The 18421-nt window shown below is 55.9% G+C and overlaps 1 protein-coding gene across 14 annotated transcripts in view; it reads left to right on the forward strand.

Moving 5' to 3' along the window:
* Positions 1-18421, forward strand: part of AOPEP (aminopeptidase O (putative)) — a 383438-nt gene that overhangs the window by 354645 nt on the left and 10372 nt on the right. For 3 of the 14 annotated variants that reach the window (XM_009189219.2, XM_021927878.2, XM_009189227.2), the window contains 2 exons: positions 2974-3060; positions 8495-8947. In XM_009189219.2, coding sequence (XP_009187483.2) covers positions 2974-3060; positions 8495-8743 — 336 coding nt within the window. In that variant the 3' untranslated portion in view covers positions 8744-8947. The other 11 variants (XM_031654785.1, XM_009189223.4, XR_002517756.2 and 8 more) reach the window with 10 other exon arrangements.

Consider the following 18421-nt stretch of genomic DNA (forward strand, 5'->3'; position numbering starts at 1 on the left):
AGACTGGTGTCATCCCCACTCCCCGTGGTGACGAATGGCGTGTGAATTGTGGGTCCTTGAGAGTTTGGGGGAGAAAAATAAGGATTTTCTTTGTTTCTCAAAGGAACGAAGAGAAGTGAAGGCTGCGCGTGAGCAGGAACTATCTGGCCTGCCCGGCCTCCTCAGCATTTCTGCGATGTCTTCTCAGCATCCTGTCGCCGAAATATTGACATACACTTAGCTCTTTGTAATGAAAAGACTTGTTGTTTGTATCTTCTCTTCGTGGGGTGGGAAAGGGAGTGGGGGTGGGAGACGGGCTTGGTCTGTCCTTCCTGGTTGCTGTTAGCCTCCAGGGGTCACAAGCCTGGGTCTCTTATTAATCTTGACAACAAACTATTTCTAACAGTAAGAAAAGTGGAAATACTGACTTCAGATTCGCGGTGAAAGCGCATCTTTCACCCGCCATCTCCTGGACCTGTGCCAGCTGTGGGCTGTGCTGCCTCCTGCCCCCGGCCCCCACCGAGGGCCTCGTTCTACTAGGAAATAAGCCCCAGTTGATGCTTTGTTGTTTCTGTGTGTGTAAATAATACGAAGGAAAGCACAGAAAGAAAAGGAGAGGCGAAACCCTCCATTCTTACAATCAAATTTATACACGTCCTCCAAGCTTTAGAATGAGCGCGGTCGTGTGGTGTGGCCAGATCAGACAAGCATCGGTGGTTAGAACACTTAAAGAATACTTAGAAACCGACAGGTCTCACCTAAGGGACCCTCCCTAAAAGCTGCCACAAGTAGGGTTTCTCTTGTGCTGTTAAGAAAATGAGGCTGTGTCCCTAAGTCTCAGAGCAGCAGCCCCGTCCTCTGCTGTCCCTGCCGTCCGTACGCGGCCATCCCTGCCGTCCCTCCCGTCCGTACGCGGCCATCCCTGCCGTCCCTCCCGTCCGTATGCGGCCATCTCAGCCGTCCCTCCCGTCCGTATGCGGCCATCTCTGCTGTCCCTCCCGTCCGTATGCGGCCATCCCTCCAGATCAGACCGGCTTGCCCGAAAGCCCCTTCCACCTCGGGGAGCTGGTGCCCGTCTTCACAAAGCTCACAGCAGATGGCACCTCTGCTGGCGTGTGGACCTGGCAGATGGCACATTTCGGTGGCTGTGAGTTGGAAGAGAGATGAGGGATGGAGGCGTCCAAGGGACAGTTTGGGTTGTCCACAGCTGGGCGCGGTTTCTTCTAGTGGCTTCCTCTGGCGTGTGATGGTGAGCTGGCTTCTTTGAGCTCTGGTCACTTGTTCTTGCCGTTGGGGAAGTGGAGGGCTCCTCCTCGTGTAGTCTGTTGTCAACTTCTGTTGGCTGTACAGGAAAGCACATTTTGTTGAAGGTGGAAAGATTTTGCCGTCCCAGCCTCCTTCCCGTTTGCTCTGAGGGCAGAGGCTGTCAGCCCCTCCCAGAGGCCACTTCAGTTCTTCAAAGGGCCTGGCTGCCTCCAAGCCCAGGGCCGCCCGGCAGAATTCCCAAGTTAACACTGTCGCACGGGGCACTGTGGCCTGGGGGCAGGATTCCTTCCGAAAGATTGGTTTGCATGTGAACCTCTTTAGAGTAGATTAAAGGAGAGAGCCAGCTAGGTCAGTGGATGGTGATGTCCTTTACAGGGACCGTCGCCAAAATGTTGACGTTGCTTACGTTTTATTATTGCCGCAAACACGCCACTGTAGAGTATCTCCCGCTTTCACCGTCAGTAAAAACAAGGCGTGATGGAAGGAGGTTCTCCTAAAATACACGTAATCACTTCCACGTATGGCGATGTCGGTTCGGTAATGGAGTATAGAACGGTTGACTTGGTATGACTGAGAGGGCTTTGGTGCAGTGGAGAAAGGCAGCGGACTGGGTTCTGGAAAACAAATTGTAGGTGAATCTTCTTGTAGAGAAGGAACCTGCAGCGCCGAGAGATGCCGCCTGTGCCGGGGCGTGGGGAATACCTTGTGCGGGGGGCTGTGCCTGTGTCCAGAGGGCGGCCGGGGCTGGCATCGGACTCTCCCACTGTGTCTGGAGGTTCGAAGAGGGTGGGAGTGGGAGTTCCCTCCGAATTCCTGCAGGTGAGCTTCTGATGAAATGTATCTTTTAAAGGAACGGCATCCACCTTTAGCTTGTCTGTTTCCAGTACGTTGTGCAGACCTGCACGCATGTGGATACGCAGCAGGAACTATCCACCTCGGGGTGTCCTGGGCTCACTCCTTCCCCAGACTCTGAGAAGGGGGCGCTGCCGCTTCTGGGGAACGTGAGAGCAGCGTCTCTGCCTCTTGCTGTGTCTGTCACAGATGAGCAGCACTGAGCCAGATCTGCTGCGGGAGCTTAGGGAGTGGTGGTTTGAAAGGGAGCGCTGATTGTCACACCCTGCAGCACGGTCGGAATGTGTGTGGAATTTCCTCGTTACACCTTGCGTTTAGTATCTGTCATCTTGCAAAATCATGTTTAAAACAGTGAAACACCTGCTTTTCCCTCTGAAGTTGACTGGCAGCCCTAATTAGCACTGTGGCTTCTTTCTTTAAAGAGTAAACTGACCGTGCGCAGTGGCTCACACCTGTAATCCCAGCACTTTGGGAGGCTGGGGCGGGTGGCTCACGAGGTCAGGAGATCGAGACCAGCCTGGCCAACATAGTGAAACCCCGTCTACAAAATTTAGCGAGGTGTGATGGCAGGCGCCTGTAATCCCAGCTACTCAGGAGGCTGAGGCAGGAGAATTGCTTGGACCCAGGAGGCGGAGGTTGCAGTGAACCAGATCGTGCCATTACACTCCAGCCTGGGTGACAGAGCGAGTCTCTTTCTCAAAGAAAATAAAAAGTGAAAAAAAAAAAACTAAAAGAAAATGTAAAACTAAGTGTGTCAACAAGGCCAGTCCATTTGAGAGCACAGCTTTCTGGAATACAGAGGCTGCCGGTCGCTGGGCGCGGTGGCTGCGGTGCCTGCCCGCATGTTTCTCACTGGGCGCTCTCTTGTTCCTCCAGGTTCGCCATCGGTGGTGTGAACTCATTGTTAAGCACAAGTTCACAAAAGCCTACGAAAGTGTGGAGCGGTTCCTTCAGGAGGATCAGGTAGGTGTCATCCTGCAGCGGATGGGGGTTCCGTAAAGGCTGTCCCCTGCACTTCACACAGGAACCCACGTTCTCAGTATCTCTTTCTTAACAAATAAATAAATCTGTCCCAGAGATTCTTAAGGACTGGTAGGATCTTACCTAACACTGATACTTCTGAGCTGCTTTTTTCCTCTCTCAGTGTCTTTGAAGGATTGAGTTGGGCACCTTCACTGCTGCCTTGTGGCCCACATGTCATCTGATGCTGCGTGCTCACACTTCACGGCGTCTCCAGCACCTGCTAGGCCATGCTTGTCGCTTGGTGATGCCGTGCGGTAGATCCCTGATGAGTGGCCCTCATTGAAAGTACACGTGCAAGTCAGACTGGGAGAACCCTGACGGGACAGTCGGTCTGTACCTGCACCTGCTCTGCTGTGCTAGGCAGGTTCCTCTCTGTGGGAGCTTTTCTCACTGTTCACCGGGGACAGCCGTCCCCTTCCTAGGAGCTCACAGGCAGTGCGTGTGCGGGAGCGGATTTGGGGAGACCCTCATCGGCTGCCTCGATGTCCGCAGTTTGTCAGGTCACCAACAGGTGTGTCCTGTGACACGTCACAGCCTCCCACACCCACCCCGTTTCCCCACTCTCCACTCCCTCCGCCTCCGAGTGAGTGGCCTGCCAAGCGCTGTGGGTGACAGCGTGGAGCTGCCTTCCAGCTGGGGTGGAGAGTGGGAGTGAGGCAAACAAAAGGACTTTTGATAGGGTCTCAGTGTGGGGACAGCCAGCCAGTGAGGCCCGAGGCCTCATTATTCCCACAAAGAAAAGTACATTCCTTTGTACCAGAAGAAATGTCACATTTGCACAGCAGAGCAAGAGGTGTCTGGAAAACATACCAGGAGTAGAAGCACAGAATTTAAGAGCAACTTTAAGGTCCATTCTGAAGACCAGAAATCACTGCAGTATATTTAGAATCCTGATCTTTGACAACTAAGGATCAGCATGTCTGGGCTTTTGTAGGTCAGCGCTTTTGAACCCTTCACCACGGAGTTTAGCTCTTGCGCTGTCTTTGAGGCCCTTCGTTTAGTCGGAATGTGACTCATGGCATAGCTAAGCCTGGCACGAGGGAGTGGGCAGATCCAGAGGGGTCCTTAGGTCTTCCAGAACGTCCTTAGCTATTTTAAAAATAGGGTATGTTTGCAGCATCGTTCCCAAGCAGCAGCGTCGGTGCGGGCTGCAGTGCGGGCTGCGGTGCGGGCTGGAGAGGACAGGGCACAGGTGGGGCGGGTCTCTGCAGGCCTCGTGATGTGTCCGCGGCGGCTGCTGCCTGCTGTGCTCTCGTTCCCTGGCAGGTGAGGGACTTGCTGGGTGAACTCAGACCAGCTACTCCTAGGGACACACTTTGCGGGGCAGGAGTCCCGCATCTCTGTCATGCCACACAGGCCTTCCACGTGGTAATTCTGGGAACCACCTCTGTCTCTGTTCAGAGCGTTCCTGACACGGCCATCATGGTGGGAATGCTGGCTCATCGTTCTGTCACCAGCGAAATCGTCAAGAGTCTGTGGAGAGAATTGGGAGCTGAGGATTCCTTGGGGTTTTGAGAACAAGGAGGAGACAGGGATTGCAGACTGCAGCTTCCAAAAGCACAGTCACCCCGCAGTCTCCGTCTTCTCTGGGGTCTTCACGGTTTCTAGACCAGCAAGTGTGTGTGGAACAAGCACAGACTGAGGAGGTCATGTGTGCGTGTATGTGTGTGGGTGCCCACGCCTTCGCCTGATGCCCTCTGGCCTCTGTGCCCTGCAGGCCATGGGCGTGTACCTCTATGGGGAGCTGATGGTGAGTGAGGACGCCAGACAGCAGCAGCTCGCGCGCAGGTGCTTCGAGCGGACCAGGGAGCAGATGGATAGGTCCTCAGCCCAGGTGGTGGCCGACATGTTATTTTAATGAGGTGATTCTCTCCCTTTCTTTTTCTGTCATTTAGTTCTAACCAGATACTCCCTTAGGAGCCAGCTAAATAAATCAGCCGAATAGTTAGCCAAGACCACCGGCAGCATCAGTAGTTGGCTCTCTGGCTGGGGGCCTGGAGAGTAACTGGCCAAGTGGGTGCTGGGCTGGTGCGGGAGCCCGGGGTCCCCGGAGCACCTCGTCTGACTGGGGCGGTCACCGGGAGGCAGAGGCTGCCCACCTGGAGGCACAGTGGCCCTATTTTGGCCACTTCAGGTTTTAAAATCTGTAGGAACAAACATTGTGGGGGAACGTCTTGAGTAGGTTTGGAGATGGAATGGGAAGCCTCGCGGAAGCGCTGGTCCGGTCTTCACGGTCACGGCTCACACAGGCGTTCACGCGGCCGTGTGACTCCAGAGCCTAGCTTCTGCGGGCCGATGTTTTCTTCTAGCCGTGTGTGAACTGGAGGCTCCTTGGGCTCTCCACGCCTGGTCATGGGCTGGCGGGAGGCTCTCCAGGCACAGGCACACACAGCACACGCACCACATGCAGCACACACAGCGCACGCAGCACACATACCACACACAGCAGCCGCGGCACACGCAGCACACATACCACACGCGGCGTATGCACTCCATGACCTGTGTCTTGAGAGCAAGTCCTACTTTTTGCTTTGTTGTGTTGGAGCGGAATTTCTACCGTGGCTTATATTGGAGTGAGTTTTGGATTATTTAAGTCACTTTCTCTGTTAATTGTGTCTGGAATTAACCTGTTAGATTTACTTCCTAGCAGTGCCGCTCAGTATGGGTTTCCGCACTATTAAGGCAGCCTCGCAGTGGTACACCAAGTTTTGCAGGACAACTGTGGGATTTTTTTTTTTCTAACAGTCATTATCATTTCTGTGTCTGCTCCGTTTTGCTTCAATGTTTTATATGATATTAATAGGGGATGTCTAATTTTGTATCTTTAAAAAAAATTTATCAAATCTGAAGCATTTTTCATGTTATAGCTTCTCTGTAATTTTTCATGGACATTGAATATTTGGTGTTGATATTCTTCGCTCAGCTTTGAACATCGAGTTTGCTTCTCATGTTTTGTGCTTATGAAAACCATTTCTGTGTAATGTGTTTAAGTAGCTTATTTATCTGAAAGAACTCTAATAATGAAAAGAAATAAAAAGTTTTTCCGAAGCATAATCATATTCCAGAAGAGTCAGGAACCACGTGTGCCAGGAAAGGGAAACGGGGGACGAACTACTGAGTGTCGCGTAGCGAAACGCCTGCGGCAGACATGACCTGGCTCCCCTCCAGCACGGGCCGGCGGCGCAGACTGCGCACTTACCTCACTGCCGGCCTCCTGTAGTAATCAGTATAAGCAGCGTTTCTCTTTCGTTTTGTTACTTCGTGGCGTTTGTGTGAAAGTGTGTGAAGCTACAAGGCCAGCTAGTCCTGTCGCCCTTCCTGCCGGTCGGGAGCAGCACCGCGGGGCACACCCTTTGCCACTCTTCTTCTGGGATTTTTTGCCCAAGCAGGCAAAGGAGTCATCTTGGTCACGAGTCTCCCCTTTCCCCCTCCCCGACATCTTTGTTCCTGTCCCCACCCCTCCAGATGAATCCCGGGGTTGCCAGCCCCCCTCCCAGCCAGTTCCTGTGAGGCACAGTGGCCGGGGTTGCTCCCAGGGCCCCTTCCAGCAAGCGGACTCCTGGCCTGAGAGTCCCCAGAGGCTTCCCAGAGCAGCTAGAATCTGCCTGGAGAGAAGGGATCTCGTCCCCAGGGTTAGAGGCAGTAAACTAACAGTAAGGACAGCTGCCTTTAGCAATTCTGTGTGTCACGTGCTTGGTCCCTGCAGTTTTCATCAGTTCCAAAGCTGCACTGGCATTTTTATGGTCGTCTCGAGTCCCTTTGATTCAAAAAATTATACCTCTAGGATGCCAACTAAATGAACAGCAAACAAACTCCACCTGTTTGCCTGTGTAACAGGCGTGAAGGCGGCAGTGTCACCGGCGTCCTTCCGCGGAAGCCCGGTGCGCGCAGACGGGGGCACGGGGCGGCGCTGCTCTCAGGTGCTCTGGCTGCTTGGGTTCCTGGCATGCTGATTTGTGACTTAAGATTAAAATCACATTGCCAGGGATTACCACGCAACCACGACCTTGGCTGCTGCTCCAGAAGTCGTGGTCGCACTCGCTGCCGATTGGAGGACAGGTGCATCTCGTAAATCTTCTTTGGAAACAAAAGAAGCCACCAGCTGAGGAAGATGCGCACCGGTCACCGTCCCTTTATTTATGCCCAGCGATGACCTCTCTAACAAGGTGCAGAGCTTAGCTGATTGGTGAACAGTGATTGGTTTCCGCTTTGTTCACAGTGGCTAAGTTCTGCACCTGAAGAGAAGGTGAGATGGGGACAGTTAAGTTGGAGCCGCTGGGGCAGAGGCTGTTGCTGACGGGCGGGCCGCTGCTGCACAGTCAGCGTGGGTGCAGAGCGCGATCCTGGAGGATGAGAGACCACTTGGCCCGAAGGATGCACTATCTCTTGCCGGGAATGCTAGCCGCGCACTCAGTCCTTAAGTCTGTCCACACAAACATCCACTAATCGGACATCTGTCTGAAAGGTCAAATGTATTGAAAGTTGCGAAAATTATTCTTACAGAAAACTGAAACCAAATGCGTCCCCATCAGTCGAGTGAAACCACGTGGTGGTTCATGCCGTGAGCGGGGCGGGTGGGGCTTTCGGAGGAGCTCCTGTTCTGGGCGCGGTGAACTCTCTCTTGTATTTACAGTCCAGGCCTCCGCATCTCCTGCGCCAGCGGACGGTGCCCACGGAGCTCCCAGCTGAGGTGCTGCTTCTCCGGGCTGTCGATTGGACCCGCCCTCCGGTGCCTACTGAGCTGATATCAGTTCTCATTTTACACACTGGCTCAGTTCAGCAGGAACAGGAGTCGAGCCCTTGAGCAAAAAGCCTTCGTGTCTGTAAGTGCCCGAGGCTCAGGAGAGCTGGGGCTCCCACTCACGGCAGACAGGCCGCGTCCTCCCTGGCCCGGCGGCAGCACGGTGCCAGTCGTCTGTATGTGCTCCTGCGGCATGGGGGTTTGTAGACTCAGAAAACCCTGCTGGCAGAAAGTTAAGAGCTCCCAGGCCTGAAGGCGGGACACATGCCTGCAGGGGAGCGTCTGCCCCCGTGTGTGAGGGAGGCAGGGCCCAGCTCTCCCACCGCAAGGTGAGCTGAGACTCTGAGAGCAGTTAGAGTGGGTGCGGGTCTGAAATGGGGACTCCTCCTAGCAGCTGTTGTGTACGCGAAGCCTGAGTACAGCCTGCTGGTGTCAACGGCCACGTGTGAGCAGGCCAGCATCACACGGCTCGCTGTGACCCGTCCCGGGACTGTGAGATGGGCCTGGGTCTCCTCCTTGTCCTGTGATTAAAGTCCTCTCCTGACAGCGGAGAGCAAAGGCACACAGAGGTGCGTGCTCACGAGAATTCCTCTTGGCGACTTGGGTAATCAGTTACTGCTGTTTCCTTTGCAGGAAAGATCCCAGCGAGATTCTTTCATTCACCTCCTCCTAGCCTGGGGGACTGGCCCTGGACATCAAAGGAGGGATTATGTGGCTGCTAAAGCCGTCAGCCCACAGCCCCGTTCAAGTCTTGGTGCTTCTCTTTCCCAGAGGCTGGTCCCAGCCAGGCACGCACAAAAGGCAGATTCTCGTAAACGCGGCCTCCCGCCCTGGATCTGGAGTGGAGCTGCTCTGGGATTTCGAGTTCTTCTGCACAGATGATTAAATATATCCGAGAGACGTTGGAAAACCTGCTGAACGTTTTACGTTGGTCTGCTCAGCACATGGCTGGATGTGGATATTTCTGTAATTCAGGACGTCACACCGCTCCTGTGTACCAAGACCAGTGGGTGCCGTTTGATGTAGAAGAGCAGGACGAGACTCTACGATTATTCTTAATAAATGTAATAGATTTTTTTTTTTGTATATGTGTTTGCTTCTGAATTTCATACTGTTTAAAAATAACAAAGGCCGGGCATGGTGACTCACGCCTGTAATCCCAGCACTTTGGGAGGCCGGGGCGGGTGGATCACGAGGTCAGGAATCTGAGACCATCCTGACCAACATGGTGAAACCCCGCCTCTACTAAAATACAAAAAGGTAGCTGGGTGTGGTGGTGGCACCTGTAGTCCCAGCTGCTCGGGAGGCTGAGGCAGGGGAATCGCTTGAATCCGGGAGGTGGAGGCTGCAGTGAGCCAAGATCGCGGCGCTGCACTCCAGCCTGGGCGACAGAGCAAGACTCTGCCTCAAAAAAAAAATAAAAAGCACATACAAGAAAAAGGTATTCTTCACATTCGGGTGTTCCTCTCCCACCTCCCTAGTTTATTTGTTGTTTTCAAGGTAGTGTTAGTTCTCTTAGAAGCCTGAAAACAAAAGAAATGTGGCTGGGTGTGGGGCACTCTCTTCTGGTAAATGGAGAGCCTGGGCATATTCAGGCACCGTGGGAGTCTGGTGGTGTGATTTTTCTTTCTCCACAAGGTTTAGGGTGTAGACAGAAGCTGGGCACTGACCTTCCTGGGCGCAGTCCGTGGGCAGAATGACAGTGCCTGGAGAAGGCCGTAGGAACAGGTGCAGCCACGGGCCCCATGCGAGGCTGGGCTGAGCCTGCGTGCACTTGAACACACCCACAGTCTCCTCTGCCCGGCTCCGGGGGCACCACAAATTCTGGCCTATTTGGGGGGACGCGGGGCTGTACCGTGGATCTCCGTCAGAAGCTTTGGACTGAGAGGCCGTGGTCTCCAGAACTCTGTTTTCTTGTGCCAGTGACTGATTCCAGAAGGTTCTTAGGATTTGCTCTCTGCTGTCGCAAGCCTTTGCGTGGGGCTGTATGGCTGGCTGTGCCATCGTGGAGGACGACTCGCAAGTTGGCTGTTTGTGTAGTTGAATAAATACAACCGCTGCTTCCTGTGGAAACAGAATGAACAATGTTTTCTCTCTGCACTGCCGCCTTTTTTTTTTTTTTTTTTTGAGGCAGAGTTTTGCTCGTCGCCCAGGCTGGAGTGCACTGGCACGATCTCGGCTCACTGCAACCTCCGCCTCCTGGGTTCAAGCGACTCTTCTGCCGCAGGCTCCCGCCACCATGTCCAGCTAGTTTTGTGTTTTTAGTAGAGACGGGGTTTCACCACGTTGGTCAGGCTGGTCTCAAACTCCCGACCTCAGGTGATCCGCCCGCCTCGGCCTCCCGAAGTGCTGGGATGACAGGCATGAGCCCCACGCCCAGCCCTCCCTCCCTCTCGTCCTTCTCTCTGCACTTTCTGCGTGTGTTTGGCTTTCACTGAGGCGAAGCCGGGAAGGACCCTGGGAGCAGCGGCCAAACTGCCCTGCGAGGCTCCCACTCCCGCTGTGTGCAGACGCTTGGCACCTGGGCCTCTCGAGAGCTGCGGGCGGCTTCACCGGCCCAGTGGTTTGGGGTGATCCTGCTTTTCCAAAAATTGAAAGCCATGCTTTGTCTTCTTTAGAAAGCACTAAAGCAAAGCTGAACTGCTGAATAGGTGGGGCTCTGCACAGACCGCTAATCCCCTGGCTCCTGTGAGTCACCGGGTCTTGTGACTTGCTTTGACCACCGGGGATCTGGCCCGTGGGTGGCATGAATTCGGTGGACCTCATCAAAACCAGACACTGGTGTCACGGCTGTGGCCGCGGTCCTGCCAGGAGAGGTGGCTTTGCGGCCTCCAGACCTGGGGGCACCCTGCCCGTGCCGGGGCTGCCGCTGGAGGTGAGGGAGGGAGGAAGCCGGAGAGCTGCTCCTCCATCCAGGCAGGACGCTCCCTGAGACTGCGACGGCCCTCGCCGGCGTCCTCCACCTGTGCCTCAGCAGACTCTGAGTGGGTTCTGCCGGCCGCTCCTCTGGTGTCTCAAGAGACTCGAGAGACCCTCCAGCCAGGGCCTGGCAGAGAGGCCTCGCGATTCCAGCTTCAGAGCAAACCAGGGTCTCGGGGTCAGTAGGAGATGGACGTGACCAGTGCTCTTTCACTTTTCCGTGAAGTATCGCATCAGAAACTAGCTCAGATCAAAGGGCGTGTGACGGGACTCAGGCTAGAAAGCTCACGGCCTTAGCGCGGCCATAGCGCCTTCGGAGAGCAGGGTGTCTGCGCGGGGCTCGGTGGTCCTGGATGATGAGGGGGAGCTGTCTGGGAGAGCAGGGTGTGGGTGTGCCAGGGAACCGGAGTTCCCACTGTGGGTTCACCTGCCACGTGGCAGGGTTTGAATGCAGGTCCATATGGCTCAGCGCTTTCCTCCGTGCCACGACGCCTCCCCAGCTGTGGGCCCTTCTTTGGCATCTGCTGAGGCCTCCATGTCCAGGCACTCCCGGGACACCACCCTGTCACACTCAACAGCCAGGACTTGAGAGGCCCCTGGGCCTTCACGCCTCCTCCAGTGTGGTGGAAAGGCGGGCTGGGTGGGGGCACGGGCCGCTCTGGAAAGCACGGAAACCTGAATTTGAATCCGCCAGTTGCGTGCTGTTTCCCAGCCTCAGCTCAGCAGCTCCCCCGCGGCCGACCCCTGGGCAGGACCTGTCACGGGTCCTCGGTTAAGTTGATGTGAAGGTATTAGCTCCCCTGACCCCGCAACAGGCTGTAAGAAATAAACTGATACAGGAGCCACCTTCTTTACCGACAAGCCAGCGCCTCCACTGAGCAGACAGACCCAGGACTGGAGGGTCCCCACGAGACACCATCAGCTCCCTGTCTGGGTAGAAGCCAAGAAACACCTGCTCACATGGGGCTTTGTTAGACTCTAATAACTTGGAGATGCCACGGGGTGGGGGAGCCCCATGGCTGTGCCCTGAGGCTGCGTGGGGCTAAACGGCACTGAAGGGGCACGAGGGGCTGGAGGGCAGATGCTGGAACATGTCGCCCTGGGCCCCGTGGCCTGCAGCCACCAGCAGCGTCACAGGGCCATCCGTCTCCCGCGTGGTGGGCATGAACAATCAACTGGGTTTGCCAGGTTTCATAAAAGATCAGGGAGAGGCAGCAAGTTAATGGGTTAATTGCCACTGTCCTCCAGGAGAACAAATGGCTGCGGGGTTCAGCCCTTCCCCCTGAGGCCGAGGAGATGCCAGTGTTTCAGCCCACAGGAGCCGGGCAGCCCAGCGCAGGGCACTTCTCCAGAGACCAGCGTGTTTGAAACAAGCGTCCCTGCTGTCGCCTCCGGCCGTCTGAACACAGGCTGTGCCAGTCTGTGGCTGGACCTGGGCCCGGGGCCTGCTGCAGGAGGGGAGGTAGCCAGGGCATCTGAGGGTGACCCCAGCCCGGAGGGCCCCCCACAAAAGGAGTAAGCAGCAGTGACCACAGCCTGCCTCGGTTGCCTGCAGGCCTTGCCAGCACCCCGGGGCCGGCCTGGAAGGGCAGCTCCCCGCCTCCCTGCCAGGGCTGAGGGGACAGGAGGACCTCCCCGGCCTGGGGCTCTGGGCCACAGCCCGGGGAGAAGGCTGGGAATTCTGGCCGGACAAAGGCGAAAAGTGGGGCGAGGGAGGACACAGCAGAGAAACACCAGGGAAGACGGTCAGGTCCCAGCTCAGCTTCCTTTTGAGGATTAAAGGATTTTAAAGCATTTATTTTTATTGGAATTTTAAACCAAAACATTGAAATAATAGCCTCCATCCTAGGCAGGGTGACCTTCCCTGCAGCATGGAGGGAGGCCAGCCACACCCAAGACAGGCCTGGCGGAAAACCTGCCCCCGACGACGAAGGGTCCGGGAGGCTGCGGCTTCCCTCCACCTCCCTTCAGCCTGCAGCAGCCGGCGGCCAGGCCTGGGGGAGGCCAAGGGGAGGGACCTGTGGTGCAGTGACCTCACCAAGGGAACTGTGACCCAGAGCAGCTGAAAGCAAGGCCAAGGGCTGCTTTCAAGGGACAGTTTGTGTAGGGTTGGAAGTTGTAGGCCAAGCACCTCCTGGTTCTATAGATGGGCCAGCGGAGGACTTGCGTGGTCATGGGTGGGGGTGAGGAGAGGTGCTGGCAGGGAAGGGGGGCTCCTCGGCAAGGCAGTCCCACCCGGCGGGGGCCACAGTCTGTCCTGGAAGGCTCCTTCCGAGCAGACCTCGGGGTGCGCAGGGGCCCCCACACCCCATTCCCCGGAAGAAGAGGGGTGCTGCCCGGCACGTCGTCGGGGTTGACATTAAAGTGTGGCGGCTCTTTGGTTCGTTGGTGCCTTGGGCTGAGCCACAGTCGGCTCACTCTGTGCAGGGCCCAGCCATGGCAGGCACCCCCTATAGGGGCATGGAGACGGCGGCCACCTGAGAGGTTTGGGGGGCCTGGAGGTTGAAGGGGCTGCCTGGATCTCCCAGGGTCGTTCCCAGCACCGGCGGACAGTGACCTTGGCCGCGCTGCTTGGGCTCTCGAGGTTTACAAGGTGGAAGGGAGGAGAGGCCGGTTGTGACTGTGCAGTGGCAGGTTTTATAGGTCTCTTCCCACCCTCCCTGCTGTCCGGGAGAGTGATCGCCTGATACGCATTTCTGTTCCAGTCGGATAACCAGTGTGAGAAAGGCCAGCAGCCGAGCCTGGGGTGGAAGGAAGCCACCATAAAGCCACAGATGTCCCAAGACCAACTTGGCACGTGTGCATCCACGTGCCCCCCCAACAGCTCCCCAGGGACGCCTGAAGGGGTTGATGCCTCGTGGTTCTCACAGAGATCCAGAAGAGAGGAGAGGCTGAGCGCTTCGGTCACCAGGGTGGGGCCTGAGACAGTTGCTGATGGCACCAGAGCCTGTTCAAGGCTGTGTGTGTGTGTGTGTGTGTGTGTGTGTGTGTGTGTATGCGTGCGCACACACACTTGTGGGCAGGGGCAGTGCAGGGCTAAATGCAGAAATGCAGAGAAAGACCTCTGGCCACACAGTTCTGTCTAGTCCCAGCAGCTGACAAGGAACCAATCTGGTCCCTACAGTGTTGGTTGAGATAAAATAAGGTCAAGGTTTGGCTTCTCAGCCCCAGGACTTTAAGGGAGTGGGCCCAGGGGGAGCTGCTGTAAAGACCAGACCCTCCCACCCCTGCCTGGGCCCACCCAGCGTCTGGCTACTCTGCCACCGTTACCTAACCCTGGCAGTCGCTGCTGAGTGGGGCCTGGGGCGGGCTTGGGGCTGCTCCCCAGGGAACTGTCCATTCCGAGTCTCCGGCAGGCCCCCCACCTGGGAGAGGAGAGCCCAGCTCTGGTCCTGCCGGGGGCCGCCTGCCCGGACAGCTCATCTGTGGCTTCGGCCGGGGCACAGAGGCGACTGGGTGTGCACCCTGCGGTTTCCATTTTCTTAAGCTTTCTTTGTGCTCCTGCCTGTAATTTCTTTCAGCCCGGGCTTTGTGGAATCTGTCCGCCGCTTTAAAGCCCAGCCGAGGAGGTGCTTTTGCCAGCAGGGGGTGGGTGGGGTGCTGAAGCTGCCCACGGTCAGCCCTGACTCACTGCCAAGAGTCCCGGGTTCCAGAAAGTTCTTTTCTGCTCTCATAGTCCTCCCTTGCCACATGAGGTCTGGCAGAACAGACGTGCGTGTCCTGAAGACTGGATTGGACGCTCATGGTGAGCTCTGAAAGGCGGGAGTCAAGGAAGCCCCCTCTGGCTAAGACACCACACTCTTCGCCCCCGATGCCTGGGGTTTCCGCATTCTGACCCTATGATTTGAGTCCCCCAGGGACTTCGGCTGCGGTTATGTTTAGGGAGGGAGGCTCGGGAAGGACGTGAATTATGGGCCTAACTCAGAGATGAAGACGGAGTCCGTTTCAGTGACTGCTGATGGAACGCAACAAGTGTGCGTTTATGTTGGGTTGTAAAGAAAAGACATAATTTGTGGGGAGGGAACTGCAGTTTGATGATTGTACGCGCTTTACTAAGTTAAATGCTGTGGAGGAAGCGACTGCAGAAACTTGGTTTTGGCACAGCTGAGGCAGAGGCCTTGCGTACAGGAGGAGAGCCGTGATGAGCACAGGGCCCTGTAGATGGAGGATGGGTCTTTGGAAAGCTGGGTCTTGGCCCATAACCAAGCTTGGGGGCACCCAAGAAGCCCAAGTCATCAGGGTACAGGTCAGGGCCCGTGCGTCCAGCCATAGTGTAGCAGGACGAGCCGCAGACAAAACTCCTCAGACACCGGATTAAAGAAGGAGGAGGTTTTTTATTCGGCCGCGAGCATCGGCAGACTCACGTCTTAAGAGCCGAGCTCCCTGAAAAAGAAAGTGGATTTTTTCTAGAAAATTCTGTCCAGTGGTAGAACATAAGTCCTGTGAATAAGAAACAAAAGCACCACCACGCTGACTACGGTGCGGGGATCGCAGATGGCGCTGTCTCCTTTTAAAGCTGCAGATGGTGCCCGGCCTCCTTCCCTTCAGGGCGGTGTTTACCAGCAGCCCTCTCTCAGGGCAGACAGGACTCTTCCTTTGCATACTTGATAACGACAACTTATTTTTCTCGTAGCTCACACATGCAAACAAATATAGGTAAAACATAAACAAAAAGTAAGTTTTCTCTGCCTTTTCACCTCGTCTCTTCCCCAGGTCACTATAATAAAGTTGATTACCGACTCCACCCTGGCACCGGCAAGCGCGTGTGCAGGCCTTGCTTTATACACAGAGGGTGGCACAGTGTGCACACGGGTCTAGATTGGCACGTACATGACGCTTGCTTCTCTGTGTCGATGGCCGCATTGCATGGACACCCAGCCTTCCGTGGGCTTTGTTCAAGTCCCAGCCCTGCTAGACGGCCTCAGGGTAACCTTGGGCAAGTTATTCGGCCTCTGTGTTTGCATTTCCTCCTCTGTAAACTTCAGCTGACTGTTGGGTGAGTGAGCGTGAAGTGGACACAGCAGGCCCAGCCTCGAGGGGAAGAGCGTGTGCTTGTGGCACGCAGGCTTTTCCTTTCTTTTTTTCTCTCGTTTCTCTCTCTCCTTTCTTGCTCTTCTCCTTTCTCTCCCTTTCCTCCCCCCTCCATTTCCTCTTTCATTTATGTCTTTACGTGAACCTCTGAGTTGCCCAGTTGGTGGCTGTGGCATCCTGCACACACACAGGCGCCGGCTTCTCCGCGGGGAAGCCTTAGACGCGCACTCGTGAGGATCCCTGCAGTCTGCAGTGGAGGGAGTGGGGTCGGGAGAACTGGGCGTCCGCTTCTTGGAGAAAGGATATACAATCTTTTTCGATCTTAGTGCTTTTATTCCAGCAGAATACACTAAGATTGACCAGTATAACCACGTGTGAGGAACCAGCTCTGCAGCCTCGGTGTCTTCATTGCCGTGCAGCTCACCACCGTCCGCGGCAGCGCTCCATCTTCCCCAGTGAAACGGGGCCCATTCGACACTCACCCCCCCAGGTCCCTGGGGGCACCGTGCGGCTTCCTGTCTCTGAGGTTTGCCTGTTGTAGGGAGCTCATATGAGAGGGGTCATAATATCTCTGTCCTTTTATGTCTGGCCGATTTCATTTAACATGGAGTCTTCCAGGCTCCTCCATGCTGTGGCTTGCTCAGGATCTCTGCCTTTTTTTTTTCTTTTTTTTGAGATGGAGTCTCGCTCTGCTGCCCAGGCTGGAATGCAGTGGCTGGATCTCGGCTCACTTCAGCCTCCACCTCCCAGGTTCAAGCAATTCTCCTGCCTCAGCCTCCCGAGTAGCTGGGACTACAGGTGTGCACCACCATGCCCAGCTAATTTTCGTATTTTTAGTAGAGATGGAGTTTTACCATATTGGCCAGGCTGGTCTTGAACTCCTGACCTTGTGATCCGCCTGCCTGGGCTTCCAAAAGTGCAGGATCTCTGCCTTCTAAGGCTGAGGACCATCGTGCCGTGCACACCGACCGTGTTTCCTTTCCGCACTGGCTGGGCTGCTGGCGGATGCGGCTGTCGCTGCCTCTTGGCTATGGAGGACAGCACTGCTGGGAACATGGCGTCTAGGATTTCCTCAGCCGTTACTTTGCATTCTTTGGGGTAAACATCTAGAGGCAGAATGGATAGATCAGAGTTCTAGGCTACCATACGGTCTCCAGGGTGAATTTTTTACTTTGATTTTTTTTCACCCTATCTTATGGTTCTGATCAATTTGGATATTTGACAAGCTGCCCTCCGAAAAGGTGTTACCAGTTTCCCGTCCCTTCCTCTGCCTGTTCTGCACTCGGGGACCAGCGCGGGGAGCACCAGCCTTGAGTGTTCCAGGCTGCTGTGGAGATGGTCAGGAGCACCCGGGCTTCTGCCGCGCCGTGGAAAGGCCCCGCCGTCCTGTTCACTGTGGCGCGTGTCCCTGCCCGTGCGTCTCGAGCTGGCAGCCGATTCCTTACTGATGTGTAGAAGTTAGGAAATTCGCTTTCTTCGTGTGCTGCAAATACTTCTTCCCTCAGTTTACCACGTGTATTAAGATACTTTGTTTAGTTGCTTTTAATTTCTGTATGGCCAGTTTTACCAGCCTTTTCTCCTGTGGTTTCTTGCTTTTGCGTTGGGCATGGAAAGGGTTCCCCTGTGGCAGACACAGCCAAGGGAGATGCGTGGGGGGTCCCCGTGGCCCGGCCTGAAAGGAGGCGTGGAAGTCCACAGGGATGCGCTGGAGCCTGGGGTCCTGCCCCCACCTCGGGAGCAGCATCCTCTCCACTCGCCTTCTCCCTCCACAGGGCTGGGGAGTCTGCCCTGAAGCAGTGGCCTGCGGGCAGGGGCGTGGGTGCTGGGAGGGCGAGGCTGGGGCTCGACAGGGTGTGACCATCTGCAAGCCACTGAGGAACAAGAAGTTCTAAATGAAAGATCAGAAAACACTTTCTGCATTTTGGGAGGAGGGAAGCTTCAATTTTATAAGCTAAATCCTTATTTATGTAAGTAATACAGCATCTCGACCCAGAGTGGCTGCAGCCTCCCTGCCTCTCCCAAGCAGGGGAACTGCTAGAGGCTTCTCAGAGCACACAGATCCCGGAACGAGCCGTGCTCCAGGTGCCGAAGCTGGAGAGAGGCAGAGGGCTAGGGAGCTTATCTGTAACAGTTCTACTCCCGACACCATCTTTTTTCCCCGTTGATGGCAGTGTCTTTATCTTATACGAAATTCTGCACATGTGCACGTGATTTACTCGGCGGGAGATGATGTCTGAAACCTAGGCAGTGAGTAGCGGGGAGTGACAGGGCCGGCTTCCCGGCTCCCCAACGGGCTGCATGTGGAGGTGGGAGAAGGGGAGGGGTCGAGTGGCTTCAGAACTCGCCCTGAGTCCCCGGCAGGATGGAGTGGCCATCGGCAACATGGGGAGCCGGTGGATGCGGGACGTGGTGGGGCAGGTGGGCCCGCCTGGGGTGTGGTAAGCAGAGAGGTCCTCACACCACCAGTGGGGATGCCCGGCAGGCGTTGGGCTCTCCAGGCCGGCGGTCCAGTGGCAGGTGTGGCCCCTCTGCCCAGAGATGCCACGTGAAGCCGTGGGCAGGACAGTCCAGCCTCTGGGTAGAGTCCGGGGGCGCCCACCAGGAGGGGGA

Source organism: Papio anubis, chromosome 13 (genome assembly GCF_008728515.1).
Source record: "Papio anubis isolate 15944 chromosome 13, Panubis1.0, whole genome shotgun sequence".
NCBI lineage: Eukaryota > Metazoa > Chordata > Mammalia > Primates > Cercopithecidae > Papio > Papio anubis.